Below are 18,092 nucleotides of genomic sequence, written 5' to 3' on the forward strand. Positions count from 1 at the left end.
TTTTACATTCAGTTTGTGTCTTTCTCTCTCTTCCCAAGTAAATATTCTCTTTTAAGACTAATGCTTTAACTGTTTCTTGTAAAGATATTTTAATTCATGGTTATTGCATATTTACTTATTATTTATGATCGTTCATAAGTAATTATTTATTACCTCTCTAAAATTTTAGGGTAAGAATCATTATTAAATTCAGTAATGCAAAATCCTCTAAATTTTTTAAATGTTATATTTCTTATACTGTTTTTAAGTAGCTCGTTATACTGAGTTTTTTGTGTATCAAAAAACACTTTTTAAGTTTATGAGTTCTATGTGGCTTGTTACTGTATCAGATATTAAAACTTTAAGGGTTAATCCTCAACACCTGTGAGAATTTCTATAGACTGGATCAATTGTACCACACTTACATTTGCAGATTATTTTGCCCAGCTGCTTAATCAAAAGTAATACCATTTGAAGAAATCAACTCTAAATTCATGTCTTTATCTAACTGATATTTTTTCTAACCTGTATAAAAATTGATCACCCAACCACATGTAAAAGGAATACAATGTTTATTTTCAGCAAGTTGCTGAAGTATCCACAACTAATCAACATCCTGTAAATATTCTTATTTTGGCAATGGCCCCCAAGGTTAACTTCTAGAAAATTCAGCCTAATACAATGAAATAACTCATCATGATTAGACAATACATATTTTCCTACCTTTGAGGCAAAATATATAAATTAATATCTGTTTATACATCATGCAAAATGTCTATATACTAAAATTGCTACAGTCCATAAGGTAACCAAAGATAGATGATACATGCCCTTTAGAAAACACAACTGGTCACACATTGTTCTTTTCAGGTATATTCATATAAGGATGGAAATCAACATTTGTAGCACCAGTAGGTTTCATTAGTAAATGTCATCCATTGTTTAATTAATAGCCAAAGTGTGTCCTTGATTCTAACCATCATTATAATAACTGAATGATCTGTAAATTACATCACAAGTTGTAACCCCCCGTCCACTACTAGAACATGCCCTGTAATATATGGTGATTCTAAAAGAAACACAACTGCATGTGCCACCTCAACAGGTTCGCCAAACCTCCCGAGAGGAATATTTTTCTTTAAATGTTCTTCTTTCAAGTCTTTCGTCATGTCTGTATGAACAAATCCTAAAAGAGAAATGTTTATTTAGTTGAAAAGGTAGACACTAAGACATCTGCTCAATTTCAAAAAAAAAAAAAAAAAAACAAATTTGCTCCTGAGAAATTTGAGATTATTAAATAAACCTTCTTTAGAAAATGTAGACTTTCATTAGCAATCAAGTAACCAAGTCTACATTTTTATTCAACTTAACTCAACTAACATTTACTGATCACTAAAATACCTGACCCCCAAGTATTTGGCCCAGTTCCTAGCAAAATGTAAGAGGGTAGATACGTACATAAATAAAACAAAATTCAATTTCTTGGGAAATCTATAATTTATGGAGGAAAAAGTCATTTGCACAATTAATTATGATGTAAGGAAGTTTAGTGAATAGCCTTATAGAGATATACAAAATAGAGTGGGAAGTAGGTTGAGGGAAGGAAGGCATCTCAAAGGTAGTCATATAAACTGATTTGGCAGCTCTGGCAAAAATTAGTTCCATTTGCTATAGTTAAGAATGCTGATGGTTAGAAAGGCCAGTATTTCCAATATTCATATAAGAAAAAAAACTACGGTTATATCCAATTCTGATGCAAGTATACACAGAAAATTCAAAACTTAATATGACATTGGTGTATGCAATAAAGCTTGCAGAGAACATATTCTAAAGTACAACGGTACTTGAAAAGAATTCATGAAAAAATAGAATTAAAAAATAATGCAAATATTTTCATGAATTTTTTGAAGTACCCTCATATATGTCAGGAAAAACTGTAGATTTATTAAGAAAATCTTGTAAGATTAGTCTGAGACATACAAATACATATTCCTAATAAAATGCTTAACCCATATTATCAGTATTCTCTACACTACTCAATTATTTAGGCTTTTAAAAAGAAAGCAAATAGTAATCCTCATGAAAGGAACAATAATTAGAAAAACATCTTTTAAAAGTTCAAGGTCACAAAAAATAGATGGACTAAAAGTTAAACACGACATGCAAAATGAAAGTTTAATGTGCAATCTTAAAAACAGTTTTAACCTGGTTTATGTTAAAACTAAATCATTTATAATTCAAACTACAAATCAACCTAAATATACTGCCATTTAAAGTACCTTAATAAGGGGCTGGCCAGTTAGCTCAGTTGGTTAAAGCGTGCTGATAACACCAAGGTCCAGGGTTTGATCCCTGTACCAGCCAGCCACCCAAAAGATAAATAAAGTACCATAATAAATATGAACTAAATATAGGATTAAGAATTAACATTAGGCCACTGTTTCTTATGCAATGCTGTGTAATTAACTTTTCTTTGCCTTAGGTTTTCACTTATAAATATATAAACGTTTTCTTAAAAGTCTTGTGAGAAACAATCATAGATTTTTCTATCATGAAGCCTATGACGGTGACAATTTTATTAGCTGGAAACAAGCTGAATGTCTTTCAATAAGGAAATGGTTAAATAACCATGATACATACACACAATAGAATAATATGCAGGTATTACAAATGATGCTATGGAAAGATATTTAAAATGAATAAAAAAATAACATTTGTATATTTTAAAAAGTAGCTTACAAATAAATTAAGTTATACCACTATTACAAATAAAACAAAAACTAATATATAGTAATGTCTAAAAAAAAAAATACTAAAATATTAACAGTGAATATCACTATATACTGGAATTACAGGTGTTGATTTTTATTTTCTTCTTCATACTTTTCTGTTCTTCCCAAACTGTCTACTACAGGTATATATCACTTTTTGTATTCAAATAAAACATTATTCAAAAAAGATACACTGTATTAACTTCAGATGGTCAGTAATGGGGGCCTGGAATAACAAAACTAATTTTGCATTATTTGTATGTTTCACTGCGACATTACATTGTGAGATACAATCTCCTCTGCCATGTTAGATTTATTTTAAGTCTGCAACATTTCCTTCATTTCCTTTTATCTTTTTTTTTTTTTTCATTTCCTTTTATCTTTAAGAACAGTAAGATGGCCAGAAAAAATGTAATAAAAGGACGAACAGCTGACACTATGATAATCAGCCCCTGCAGAACTTTAAGTGAACTGTAAATGTAATTTAATTTACAGTGAAGAGCCATAATAATCAGTAGGCAATCCAATCATCTTAAGAATAGTATCATGGGAGTTTTTGATACCCAAAGTTTTCTGTTTGGTGATATGTTTATCTTCAAAGGTGCTTCAAAGAGTTTCCTAGGAGGAAAACTTACCTCAAATTTGCTATAGAAGTTGAATGAATTAAAATTATAAATGTGACTTTTAAAAGTTCACATTATCTTCTCAGAGTTCATGACACAATTATCCTTTACTCTCTAAGGTCTTTTTGGATTCTATTCCAGCAAAGTTGGCATACAATACTCCCCACTAACTCTCACTAACTCTCAGAAAAATCAATGATGTGTTTTAATCTAAAAAACAAAAACAAAAACCATAATAAACTACAGTAGAAATAATTTGTAAGGCTCAACTTCTAACTGGCTCTGGCAGTGTTCTCAAAGACAGCATTTTGCAGTTAAAAAAAAAAAAGGCCACTGGAATAGACACATTAAACTAGATGCTATTCCCTGGTCTGCTAATACTATTAAAGCTATGACCTGAGGAAAGTCATGTACCACCTAAAACTGTATGGCTGTTTCTGTATCATAAAATGAAATGAAGTAGATTGGAAATGATAGATCTCTGGGGTTTCTTTTAGCTTTACATCACTATGATTCAAAGATGAAAAGTATGCCTCATTAAGTAGTCTTCATGACTGCCTAAATTTACTTGAAGTTTAGGAAAGTCAGCTCTCCTAAAAGGACCCCAAGTTCTTACACTGGGGTATGTGGAGATTAAAACAGTTCCAATTCAAGAAGCACTGATTTTTTTTTTTTTTAAAAGATGACCGGTAAGGGGATCTTAACCCTTGACTTGGTGTTGTCAGCACCACGCTCACCCAGTGAGCAAACCGGCCATCCCTATATGGGATCCGAACCCGCGGCCTCGGCGCTCCCAGCGCCACACTCTCCCGAGTGAGCCACGGGCTCAGCCCAAGAAGCACTGATGTTAATCTAGGTTTTCATCCAGGCTGCGCTGAAAGGAACTGATCTGCCCTGCTTCTGGGTGAAAGTTACTTCTGATATGTTTGCCCTTTTGGAGATAAAGAGGCCATTTGAAGGTGTTTTCACCTTGGGGAAAACAAGCAGATCCAGAAGAAGGCATGAGGTACTGGAAGGCAAACCTCAGATAGGCAGTGAGACAAGTTCAAGGACAATCCCAGTGAGATGGAAAGATGTCTTCTGGCAAATAGATATGAGCTGTGAGGACAGACTGTGATCCTCCAAAAACAACCAAGTAAGCCAGATACATGGAACAGATAAAGGCTAATATCTTGAAGCCTTTAATAAGGTCTTGTTAAACACTGTAGCCTGAATTCAGCTCTGCTATGGTCTGTGTCCATATTAGGCCTGATTTGTAAAAGAAAGAGTGGTTAGTGCCCTCTAAATCCAGCATAATTACAAAAAGTCCAGAACTGGGATTGTAATGTTCAGCCACCCACTTACATGAAAATACTCCCTTCACTGCTCAAGCTCAGAAGATAAGGGTGTTATTTCATTAGGGGAAGATTGCCCCAGCCTGCCCCAGACCTATGAATGGATACTTGCAATGACAAACCTCATGGGACAGCTGCTAGGCATCACTGAACTCTGCACTAAAAGTAAAGTGGATGTCAGAACACGTCCCAAGAGTCTTTCTCTCATCATTATCTGCAGCTTTTTTAAAAAATTAATAGACTTTATTTTTTAGGCCAATTTTAAGTTTACAGAAAAATTGAGCAGAAAGTACAGAGTTCCCATATACCCCTTATCACACCCCTCCTCTACTTCCCCTCTTACTAACATCTTACCTTAGTGTGGTACATTTGTTTCAACTGATGGACCAATATTGACACATGATTAAGTAAAGTCCACAGTTTACATTAGGGTTCACTCTTTAGGTTGTACAGTTCTATGGTTTTAGACAAATGCACAATGTCATGTATCCACCATTACAGTATCATACAGAATAGTTTTACCACCCTAATTTATCTGCAGCTTTTTAAAACTCATATATATCTATCCCCAGCTTATCAGAAATTAAATTAAAAATGTGAATAGTCTCTAATGATAAATTACTCTGGCCTCTAACAAATTTCAGTGCCATTTTAAGTTAAAGCTCATGAACCATGTGATCCTTATTTATAAATATATTCACAACCTAGGGCTCTAAATATAAAGTCTTTTGGGTACTATACCATATATCATAGACCCAAAAAGAGATCTCACTAGTCCTTAGACATCCCACACACCCATCTTTGTGTATGTATTGCTTTCCACTTGTGCTCTCTCTCTCCTTGGCTCCAAAGGACTCTCTGCCATATCAGTCTTTCACTCTACACATAAAATTCAGGAAATTTTGTTCTACTCCTCCTCTTACTGGGTATGTATTTACAATGCCTTTCGAGCTAGGCTATAAAAATTATAAACTACCAGTAGGTGCCACTGTCCAACAAATAATGTTATTCCATCACTTGGACAGTAAGAGTTTTCCAACTGGTTACAAAGTTATCATTCCTTAAATCAATAAATAGATAACTGATATGACATGCACTCAACCAACTTAGAACAAGGATACTTCTATTCTAGTTTCGTATACATGATTACACACATAGTACACTACTTTTTTTAATGTTAACTCTTTAAGAACAGTGATACCCTGGCTTATAAAAACAAGTGCATGGCTCTTGTCCACAGAGAATTTGTATTTGATAAATTCTAAAGGAAAAGTATTTCCTTTATCCATGTCTGACTAGCTGTGTGGTATAAATAAATAGCAACATCTCATTTCCATATTTCTAGGTCACTCTTTTAGTTTTCAACATTTTTCATACAGCACAGATTTTAAATAAGATACCAGGATTTTAGCTTATCACCAGTAATAACAATTGTGGGATGTGAACTATTTATCTACCAGCTCAGATGTTCATTCTCTGGTATTAGTTTGTAGGACCTAGAAAGAAGAAAAATAACCCCAGACACTTTTCTAAGGGAGAGGAAACAAGGTTCTTGCCAAAAACTAGACCAATGTCTTAATACAATGCTTGTAGAGGGAAGCAAAGTGACAAATCAACTCCACGCCAAATAGCATATAAAAGCACTCAGAGTAATATCTGCTCTGAGTAGCTGCCAAGCTTATGCAAGCATTTGTCAACAAGATTATCTCCGAGTAGTAAAAATTTTTAAAATAATTTTAAAAAACACTTAAGGTACCCTACAGAAATAAATGCAATGCTTTTACTATTTGTCATATTTAAAAATGCATATACACTTTGAGTCTTGGCAGTTCCATCCGCAGGATTACACTCACATACTTGCAAACGTGCAAAATAAATTAAGTACAAGTGTTGTCACTGCATCATTAGTTGCAAGAGAAAAAATCAGAAACAACCTAAATGCTCATCAAGTGGCAACAGGTTAAAACCAGACATTATTGTCCGTTTTAGTTCAGCCACTAAAAAGTGATGATGCAGCATTGACAAAACACCAAATATTTTGATTCCATTTATATGAAATGTCCAGAATAGGCAAATATATAGAGACAAAGTAGTTTAGTGGTTGTCAGAAGCAAGGAAGACTGGAGGGAAATGTGGAGCAAATGCTCAAGGGTATGGGGTTTCTTTTGGGATGATGAAAATGATCTAAAATTTATTATGATGATGATTGAAAAATTCTGTGACTACACCAAAACTACTGAATTGTACACTTTAAATGGGTGAATTGTATGTATGTGAGTTATATTTCCATAAAGCTATAATTTTACAAAATGAAGCAGCTCTGTATGGAATAATACAGACTCACCTCCAAGATATATTGTTCTATGGGTAAAGCAAGGTACAGAACATTGTGAATACAGTAGTATGATACAATTTGTGTTTTCTTAAATATATATATAGACACTTTGTTGGCTTATATATGAAATACTGAGGAAATTAGTTAACAGTGGTTGCTTTTAAGAAAAGTAACTGAGTGTCTACAGGACAGAAGACTTGCTTTTCACTCTATGCCTTTTGTATTTCTGAATTTTGTACAATATATATGTATTATCTACTCAAAACACATATAATAAATTGTATTTGTTAAATTAATTTATCCATTACAGTTTCAATTTATCATATATTCTGCTTCCAATCTTCAATATTTTCCAGTCAGTAAGATTTATCCATGACGAAAAGTTTATTTTATATTTAAAGTAATACCAAAGTTTAGCAGCTACTAATTTTTAAAGACAGTCAACTATATTAGGCAGTGAATGATAGCCTAATTTATTAATCTGCTTGTTCCTTGCTTTTCCTGTTATGACTTGCTTTTTAACTATTTTCCTGCTAATTAAGACCTCCATTTAAAGATGATTGGGAAAACTGACATAAAAGAAATATATTTATTAACTCTGATATTTATTAGTTCTGTTTAAAGATACGGTAAAGAATGTGGTTGAAATTACTACCAAAATAAAGTTAATAAATAATTCATACGGCTGATTTAATTCTACTATTCAACTTATACTTTGCTTCTGACCAATGAAGTATATTCATACTATGACACCTGCTAGATATATATAACCAATATAATATAATAAAGGTCACCCTGTTAAGTGGCCACATTTTTAGCAAAATGTTTTTATCTGTAGTATAAATTGCACTGGAAAGTAAGATCTTTAAGAAAGGCTATAACACACTTCAGTAACACTCTTGAAACTTCCCCTTTGTATACAAACTGGATTCCCACTATTTAGCCCACTGCCTTAACAACTAATTTACTCTAGACAAAATCAAGCATTCCTTCTTCAGTGTTTCCATAGCATAATATACAAAACTCTGTGTTACATTCATCACATGACATTGTAATTATTTGTTTATATGTCTGTCTTTCCCACTATACTTAGCTTCTTAGGGTAGAAATATCTTGCTCATTTTTATAATTTCAGGATCTAACACAGACCCTACACTTAAGAGACACTCGAGGAAGTTTGCTGCATGAGTTACTGTAAGTTAGGAACTTTTGCATTACCCCTAAACCAATCAGCTTTTCAATCATCATGAACTACAATTAACTCCTCATCACCCACACTATTCCAATCCTTGAAAAGAAAGTAAAGCAAATATGTGTAGTTCCAAACCACAAATAATTGACTCCATAGATGGCTGATGTAGGCTAACACTTAAATCAATCAGCTTACATAAAGCATACACAAATAAAAAGCAGTGCCAAGATAATGACAACGCACGTTTTGGATTTTTTTTTTTCCCTCCAAAAAACTGATGCATCTAAAACATAGTCATTTATCAAATGTCCATGGATTTGGAATGTCCGAATTTAGCCAATCTCTGTGCCTAAACAGTGAATTGTGATGAAGGCAAATTTTAGAGCAAAAGGGTTAAAAGAGCATTTTGACAAATCCCTGTTTCCTGCTGCCTTTTCATCGGTGCCAAATAAAATGCCAATTCTGGGATCCAAGCTGGAGCCATTATTGACTTGAAAGGGAAAGATGACAAAGTTCTACTTCAGCCTACTCTTTCCTACAACTAGTGAACCAAAATAAACTATCTTTTTTTTATATAGATGATTAATTCTTAAATACCTACAGTAAGTTAGGACAAAGATTCCAAGGCAAACTGGTAGAGATACATGAAAACATTTTTTTTTTTTTTCAAAAATCTAGTAACCAAAATTTCTAGCACACCACCTAATGAGTGATAATGTAGATTTGAGTTTTAGGATCTTTTTATTACCCTCTTCACTAATCTAGGCAATTTTGCCTACTAGTAACTTGGCAAAGGCAAATAATATAAAGGTAAAAGTTAGAAAACTAAAAGGTTCTAGACAATTTAGACAGTAGTCTAAAGGTCATAGTAGCAAAAGGGCAAAAAGATCCAAAGTTTGTAATGATATAAGGGAAATCTAAAGGGGAGTTATTTTTGAGCCTCCCTCAGGTTGAAATCAAAAGATAAAGCTTTTAGTAACAGTTCTGCTATAAACTACCTGTGTAACCTTAAGGCAAGTCACTCTGAATCCAAGGTCTCAGTTTTCTAAACTGTAAAAAACAACTGGAATAAATTATCTCTAAGGCTCTCTTCACCTTACATTATTCCATAATTACTGTGAAATTTAAAAATAAAGATTTTATTTTATTTTATTTATTTTTTTTTTTTTAATTTTATTTTGTCGATATACATTGTAGCTGATTAATGCTCCCCATCACCAAAACCTCCCTCCCTTCTCCCTCCCCCCCTCCCCCCCAACCATGTCCTTTCTGTTTGTTTGTTGTATCAACTTCAAATAATTGTGGTTGTTATATCTTCTTCCCCCCATCCCCGGTTTGTGTGTGTATGTGTGTATGTGTGTGTGTGAATTTATATATTAAAAAAATAAAGATTTTATATAAAATATTAGGTACAAAGGAATTTTTTTTAGTCAGCAGTTCATTACTTGATTCTTGTCACAATCACTTTAAAACTATTGTACCCAGATGTTAATGACTACCAAATAATAAGCCAATTAATGGTTTCCTTCTCTATAAAACAAAAATCATAATCAATAGTTATTTTAATAAAAAGTTTTCACTGACCTGGTGCAACTACATTCACTCTAATTTTCTTTCTTGATACCTCTTTAGCAAGAGCACGTGAAAATCCAACTAATCCCCCTTTACTGGCACTGTACACAGACTGGCCAGAATTGCCTTTTAAACCAATAATACTTCCTAGAAAAAAGAAAAAGAGAGAAAGCAAATTCAAAGCAATTAATGGGGTTATCTGAAAATTCAAAAAAATTATAGTAAAAAAACAAAAAAGGTAAAACCCTTGTCCTCTGCTAAAATTAGGAATTCTAAACATTGTCATTAGAGTAGTAAGACTTAGAGTCCGAGTCTGCTCCAGATACATACAGAAAAGAGGATCTGAAAGAAGGTGATATGAAACCATGAACGCCAGGCAGGGGGCTAGCAAATTGGTCCAGACAGTGAAAGGGCCCCACTCCAATCCCTGAGTAAGTCAGATATGAGAGTACTTCAAAAAGTTCATGGAAAGATTCATTTTACCTTTTATTTATTTATTGCACTTTATCTTTTAATTCTATTTTTCCACAAACTTTCTGACGTGCCTTCGTATGATGAAAATTCTGTGGTGTTTATAATGGCTTCCATCAGGAAGAGATTAAAGCCAGAAAAAGTCAAGTAAATGCTGAGTCACTTTATGACTCCACAACACAGACATAAGGAAGTATTCACTTTCACCTAAAAACTAGTTCACTTACACATACATCTCACTAAATTTGAACTACTGTCAATCTAAATTGGCAAAGCTGAGATTACCAGTTAGGAAAGGGGGAGGGGGAGGGGGGGTAAGAGAGGATTTGGTAAAGGGCCACAAGAAACAATTACATTGACAATGCTGAATATACTAATTATCCTGATTTGAGCATCATATATTGCACACGGGTTTTGATATTCAACTCTGTACCCCACAGATATGTACAATCAACTACATTACAATAAAAATAAATTAGCGAAGCTTCAATTATAAACTTTCTGTAAAAGTGCAATTTCGTTACTTTCACTGATGTATTGTAACTTGTACAGCCTACTAAATATTCTTGACTGACCTCATTTAATGAATATGTAAGAATAATTTATAATTTAAATATCAACTGTATGCAAATAAATTATTGCAAAACAGAAGTGGGGAAGTAATTTTCTGCACCACTGACCTGTACTTATGATATAAAAGTAATTTTATTTTAGACAAAGAAAACATTCCAAATACTCTATTATAATCAACAAGGTGAATATTAAAATATTTATCTACATTATTGTATGTCAATTATTGACAAAAGAAGAGAACGGTGAAGCACAGAGAGAAAAGACATCAGACTGAAGAAATGCAGATGACAGAGAAAGAAGAATTTGGGAGAAAGGGAAATACAGAGAGATTAAAAAAGAAGAAAAAGAAAAATACAGTTAAGGAAGAAAGGCCAGACAGGAAGCTTCAGTAGCTTTGCTTCATGCCACACAGTTCTGTTCTTCTGGTCAAAAAGTGACAACTTCTAAAATATCAATGAAGTTTCTAGCAGTTTAAAGTAGTCCTTTCTGTGATAAGATCCTCTTTATTTTCAATTACTTATTTTTATTTACTTTAAGTATAGTTCTAAAAGTTTTGCATACATATGAAGGACTCATTTGGGTTTTTAAAAAAATACCTAAAAAGGGGATAGTTTAGAGTTAAACAAGTATACCCCATGTCATCAGGTGATAGACACAGGCCTGTGTGTCCACTTATAAGAACACAGACATCATCTGGCTGTGTTTGAAGGCAAAGGTCAACTCATTTCCTAATCCCTTTTATAAGAAAACTGATCTCTTTCGTTTTTAAGGATCCATGTCACAAATGTTGCTATCTCTCCTTAGTTTACTGGCATGGTGTTCTTTTCCTTTCTCATTTTCAAAAGACAAAAACCCTAAATTCTGGCTTGGGAAACCATTTCCTTATTTAAAAGAATAGAGTCATTTACCTTTTTTTGGAGGCTGGCCAGTTCGAGGATCCACAGGATCATGAACTTTAATGGCACAGCATCCCACTTTTGTGGCCTTTTAAGGTATCACCATTTAAAAAGCAGATGGTATGCCACTATTTTCAAATTGAAATAAAATTTCAAGTCATTTTGCATTTTATTTTCTACTAGCACATAATCACGGTTTAACAGTCCATAGGTCAGATGAACTGAAAATGGGGGGTTACTTACATCCACTCTAAAAAGCAGAAAAAGTTTAACTCTAAACCTCTGCACTAGATTTATCAGTGACACGTGCAGCTGCTTGCTGTAGACATTATTATTTAGCCCCCACTGTCTATAATTTTTTAATTTCTTGTCCACATTTTAAAAATCAAGTTTCACATAAAAAACAGGATGTCCAATTTCTGTTGAAAAATCAAAATTGCCAGCAAAACTGGGACTACATCCATGCACAGCAACAATCTACTAGATCTGAGCAGTGGTGACCTACATCATTCCATGTGGCCTCTGGACAATAAAGCTGGACATCTCTTGTCATTTATCACATGGCTTGTCCTATCATTTTTCTAATACCTGGTGGTGTCACTCATTTAACACTTTCTTGGCCCCAAAGGGATGTGAATTTGTGATTCCTATTTTACTCATTAATCAGTAAATTAAATCCTTTTTTCCACAGATAGCACAAAAATAAATTTCATACAAGTTTCACAAGTGAATAAGTTCCAAATTAGAGGATTAAATATTTGTATGGTACTATGGGACAATTGTAAATTCACAAATGTGAAAACTCACCTACATTAACAATAGACCCTCCCTGTTGTTGAATCATAGTTCTCATGGCAGCTTTACATGTCAGCATGGAACCCAAGAGGTTAGTATGAAGCTGAGATATCATATCTTCAGTTTTTGTCCTTACTAAAAGACTATCCCTATAAAAAGAAACAGCATGTAAATTAATAGTGAAATAAAATAAACAAAAAAAAATCAAGACATAGTTGGCCTTCCACATCCACAGGTTCTGCATCCATGGATTCAACCAATTGCAGATCAAAAATTTTTTTTAAAAGGCAAAGAAAAACAATGCAATAAAATAAATGAATAAATAAAAATACAGTATAACAACTATTTACATATATTTACATTGTGTTACATATATATGTATATAAGGGAACTGAGCATCCACAGATTTTGGTAACCCCAAGGTGTTCAGGTAACCAATCCCCAGTGGATATCAAGAGATGACTGTATAACATTTTTACCAAAAATAGGGTGTAAAAAGTGCCCGATATCTGAGCTACAATACCTAGAGAGTCCCATTTTGAACTTGGCTTGAGAGGCACTAAAATAACAAATGATGAGCCAGAAAGGATCCACCTGTAAGGCAGGTTCCTAACCCAACTCTCAATCAAAGTGGCAAATATTCCTAACTACTAAAAGTAATATCAAGTAGCCAAAACAGTTTGAATGACCTGAGCAATTGCCATACTATAGCAAGAAAATCAATAAGTTATTCCAAATTATTTCTCTCCTAAACTCATTTTTTTTTTTTTTTTTTAAAGATGACCGGTAAGGGGATCTTAACCCTTGACTTGGTGTTGTGAGCACCACGCTCAGCCAGTGAGCGAACCGGCTATCCGTATATGGGATCCGAACCCGGGGCCTTGGTGTTATCAGCACCGTACTCTCCCAAGTGAGCCACGGGCCGGCCCTCCTAAACTCATTTTTAAAAAAAGAATACCCACCCTATGACTCCATTAGTATTAAGCTCATGACTAGCAAAACGTATATATGCTGACAGAACTCAGAATAGTGGTTACTTCCTTAGTACTTCCCTATAAGGAAGTATTAATTGAGAAGAAATAGAAAGCCTTCTGGAGTGCTGGAAACATTCTATATAGCTTAATATGGGTTATGATTACAATGATTAAATTGATCAAACTAGACACTTACTATATACCTCAATGTACAGGATTCATAAAGCAAATGTACTTCACAGGGCCTGGTTTTCCAAAGCCTTGCAGTTTCAAATATTGACCTTGCAAAGGACGGGAAATTTTCCCCAGGCTATTTAGTCTGTGTTGTAAGATAAGAATCATAACACGGCAAGGCTGCTGGCTCAAAGACAGACTGCTTACTGACTGATATGTACAGTTACTAAAAAGCTGCTGGAGGGAGAAGGAATATTTGCTAAATCAAGCCTTTATTAGTGGATCACTTAATTGTCTAACAGAATGTCATCTGACTTGTTTTTACTGAATGTTACCAGCTTCTATTGTTAAAACTTGTTAAACTGTACTTAGCAAAACCCCACCTATGTCTCTTCCTGTAACTTCTTGGTCTGGAGAATAAATGCAGGAAGAGAACCCCAATTCGTGGTTAATTTCCCAAATGGAAGGATGCCTCACGCTTGAGGGTCCTGGGATATTAACCCCTTTCTGGGGCTTCTCACTGCTCAAAAGATATGGGCTTTGAGTAATCTTTGGCAGCTCTGTCACCCAGGGGAAAAGAGGTGACAAATCCGTGGGAGGCAAAGCAACACCTCAATATTAAGAGAAAATAATATATAAATTGGCAGTTTTAAAATACATAGTTTTTATTCCAATTAGAACTAAAACAACTTAATAAATATATTAATTTATATGCTGGAGAGGTTGCTGTGAAAAAGGAACTCTCATACACTGTTGGTGAGTCTGCAAAATGGTGCAGCCTTTTTGGAAAATGGTATAAAGATCCCTCAATTACAGACAGATCTACCATATGACCCAGCTATTCCACTGCTGGGAATATACCCAGAGGAATGGAAATCATTATGCCAAAGGGATACCTGTACTCCAATGTTTATTGCAGCTCTATTTATAATAGCCAAGAGTTGGAACCAGCCCAAATGTCCATCATCTGATGAGTGGATAAGGAAACTGTGGTATATCTACACAATGGAATACCACTCTGCTATAAAAAGAACGACAGCATGGACGGACTTAGAGAAAATTATATTAAGTGAAACAAGTCAGGCACAGAGAGAGAAATACCACATGTTCTCGCTTATTTGTGAGCTAAAAATAAATAAATAAATAAACACACAAACAAATGGGGGGGGGGGGAGAAGACAGAATAACCACAAAAATTCCTTGAACTGTTTAAGTCAAGTGAACAGATATGATGTGGGGGAGGGGCAGGGGTGGAGAGGAACGGGTAAATGGCCATGAAAATCAACTACAATGTATATTGAGAAGCAAAATCTTTAAAAAATTATATTAACTTATATTAATCAAAGACATATTAGGGGGAAAGGTTAAAAAAGGACATTAGAAATGTACTTAAATCTGTGACCAACCTGTTAATACCAGCAGCATTTACCAAGAAATTTACTTGACCTAAATGTTTCTCCATCTCTTCAAATGTATTTTGAACATCATGTTCTTTAGCAACATCACAGCTAAATGCCAAATGACCTCCTACACAACAAAGTTAAATTAGAATTACTTATAAATTACAACTTGAATTTATTCAGTACACATTTAACCGTCTACTATATGGTAAGCCTGTGCTAATCTAGAACCTAGAGACAAAAGATAAGTATGTCATGGATTCCTGCTCTCGTGGAGTTACCTAATGAAACCAGGATGAAGGTAGGTGAGAAACAAGGAGAAATAATACTACAGAAAATTCATTGTAAAAATTTTATTTTTACATCGACAAAAAGTGGGGAGGTGGTCTTTTTCAAGTTTATAATGCTTTGCAAGATTCATCTAATAATATTTATAGCTTTAAGGAACGCATGAACCCATGTTACCCAATTCAACAGTCTTCTGGGTTTTACATTCCTTTTTTGAAATTTATGTCTAAGTCTGTTAGGTTTTTGTTGAAGTGGTTTCTTTGGCCTAGAGCATAAACTCTAGGGTTTCTTTTCTTTTTTTTTTTTTTAAGTGCTACAAACTCATGGCATATATATTATGATAACTGTTATTGTGACTGTTATTGAAGCCTGACCATGAGGAAAGAGGCAACAACACAAGAAACTGCAAAAAAAAAAAAAAAAATGTTAAAACTATCAATCATGGAAAAAAAACACAACTTTTTACTAAAAGCAACTGTTACTTATCAAAACTGTCCACTTTTTTAAAGTTTAGATTAAATAACACAAAAAATTACACTTTGGAGGAAAAATAAAGCATTCCTATTTAATAATCTACCATCTTAATACTCTAAAATGCACAATTTCTTTAAAAAGCTAAAATAATTGCTTATTTTCTATCTGACCTTGCCAAATATGTTTACAATAACATTGCCCCTTCAAGCCTTTAGAAACAGTAAGCCACCTGGGAAATCACACTTTCTAGATGAAGACCTACCACTCATGGAACACAGAATTCAAGGAAATGAAAAGCCCCAAGGCATTCTGTATCTCACTCTTGGCTTTCACGTGAAGACTTGCTGGGTCCACAACCGCCCTTGAAAGCTCAACCAGTTTTAATATAGTCCAGCAAACACTGATGGCTTGGGATGACCTGGTAAGGTACTCAGTTTTTCCCTCTTTCGTCAGAATGGCAACCAATATGAGCTGCAAGCAGATTTCACTGACATTCTCCTTGCGCTGTAACCTACTTAAGGTGTTTTTTTCTTTGTTTGTTTGTTTTAGAGAGCTCAATATTTTCCCAACCCAGGCGAACAGTTAGGCTGAATTGGTGATACCAAACGAATCAGTAATGTTATTTTAAAAGTAACAGCCACAAGATGCAGCCCCAGGCCTCTACTCTCCCCAATGCCTAACAGTAAATGAAATATATTTTTGTCCATTCTAGTAACTAAACAAATAGCAGCATTAGTATCTTTCAAAGTCCTATTTCTCTCCATCAAGAGAGACAAATATGCAAAACAATGACTAATCCATTATTAATAAGCAGGGGGGGGAAGTGACGTTTAAATGCAATAAAAAGGAATTTGGCAGAACAAATTTCAATTGTCCATTTGCAAAATTCACCCAAACAATTTAATAACTTATTAAAGTGCTTATGGATGTAGTAAAGCAAACCAGGTATATCTCAAAACCGGCTGGTACTCAAAAGGGCTTCTCTTTGAAACACCGCTTTGTGCATTCGCGCAGGGGCAGGAACAGGCCTCCGCGAAACTGAAGCGAGCCCTTTGTACCTGACACGCCTACCTGTCCTGCCTGAACTCCTTGCAGCCTCGCCCTTTTCCCTACATAAAAAGTTATCTGTTATGTGTAGCTCTCTCCTACCAGACGCCAAAACAAAGCAGTTCCTCGCGTTCAGGACTAGCCACAGGGAGGTGGGCGCTTACTGGTGGGGACTCAAAAGACTGCGATTTCCCAAAGAAAAGCGCAAGGGCACAGCCCTTGGCAGCGCGGCAGGAGGCGTTCTGCGAGGTACGAGCTGCAGTCTACCCACGGGACGGAGCGGTTCCATCTCCGAGCCGTAAAGGCCAGACTCGCTCGTTCTACAGATAGGGAGACGTCAGGCGCCCGGACTGCAGAGACACAACTGGACAACTCCAGCGCGGTACCTACCGCCGAGGTCACCCGCGGCGGCTTGGGCCACTTCCAGGTTTCTGGCGATGATCGCCAGCCGGTAGCCTTTCTGGGCCATTAACTGGGCCACCGCCCTACCAATGCCCCGAGAGCCTCCAAAAATAGCACAGACTTTCTCCATTTCCGACCCGAGACTCGCAAACTCCGGGTAACAAGAGCTGAGTACAACAGCCCCTTTCCCCGTCCCCTCCTCCTGCAGCCGGATAGGGCAATCCAGGAGTCCGCGAGGAGATATGAAGAGGACGACGCCAGCGCGCCGACGTCAGCACGCACGGACTCCCGGACGCCGCGCCCTACGAGCACGCGGGCGAGAGAGCCCGGCCGGCCGAGGACCGGACCGGAAGGGGCCTCGCTGCATGCTGGGACTTGTAGTCTTGACTCCGGAGGGCAAGGTTCGGGTTTCGCTGCCGGGTGGGAGATGTATTTGCGGCACTGTGGGGTGCCTCTGTGCCCATGGGACGTGGGTGCGGATTACGGCTCGGGTAACCAATGGTCGTGGTTTGTTCGGAACTAACAGGATTGGCAAAACGCTGGACTTTCCCCGGCAAACCGAGACGAGTTGATCGCCGTTGTTAGCACCCAGAATATAACACTATTTGGGCGTGGGCGTGTTGGGGCCCCAGTTTTTGCCTTTCACCCAGGTTTTGTCTTTGGGGACAGACTTGATGTCTTGCCTATTGAGTAAGTGGTACGCGAGTATCCGACTCACATTAAAATCAATCCTACTTGTTCCTCCCCCAAGTTGCTGCAGAAATGGGCCTCTCTCCGCTGTTACTATTCATC

The 18,092-nt window shown here is 35.7% G+C and overlaps 1 protein-coding gene across 2 annotated transcripts; it reads right to left on the reverse strand.

Moving 5' to 3' along the window:
• Positions 1 to 534: 534 nt before the first annotated feature.
• On the reverse strand, positions 535 to 17,521 carry CBR4 (carbonyl reductase 4). Of its 2 annotated transcripts, XM_063077376.1 has the most exons (5): positions 17,289 to 17,521; positions 15,096 to 15,216; positions 12,554 to 12,690; positions 9,819 to 9,953; positions 535 to 1,165 (listed from the first exon to the last, which is right to left on the reverse strand). In XM_063077376.1, exons 1-5 carry the CDS (start codon positions 17,428 to 17,430, stop codon positions 987 to 989), a joined length of 714 nt encoding a protein of 237 aa, XP_062933446.1. In that variant the 5' UTR covers positions 17,431 to 17,521; the 3' UTR covers positions 535 to 986. The 2 variants fall into 2 exon arrangements, with proteins under 2 accessions (XP_062933446.1, XP_062933447.1); XM_063077377.1 differs by lacking the exons at positions 15,096 to 15,216; positions 17,289 to 17,521 and adding an exon at positions 17,063 to 17,216.
• Positions 17,522 to 18,092: the final 571 nt, after the last annotated feature.

The sequence above is a fragment of the Cynocephalus volans genome, chromosome 13 (assembly GCF_027409185.1).
Source record: "Cynocephalus volans isolate mCynVol1 chromosome 13, mCynVol1.pri, whole genome shotgun sequence".
Lineage (NCBI taxonomy): Eukaryota > Metazoa > Chordata > Mammalia > Dermoptera > Cynocephalidae > Cynocephalus > Cynocephalus volans.

Bases quoted from the DNA above. Each gene is read 5' to 3' on its own strand.
- CBR4 (XM_063077376.1), bottom strand. From the start codon at position 17,430: ATGGAGAAAGTCTGTGCTATTTTTGGAGGCTCTCGGGGCATTGGTAGG. The intron at 12,691-15,095 runs GTTGGTCACAGA...TTCTTTTTATAG, and splicing joins AATGCTGCTGGTATTAACAG to GGATAGTCTTTTAGTAAGGA. The intron at 9,954-12,553 runs GTGAGTTTTCAC...TCTTTTTTCTAG, and splicing joins AGGGTCTATTGTTAATGTAG to GAAGTATTATTGGTTTAAAA.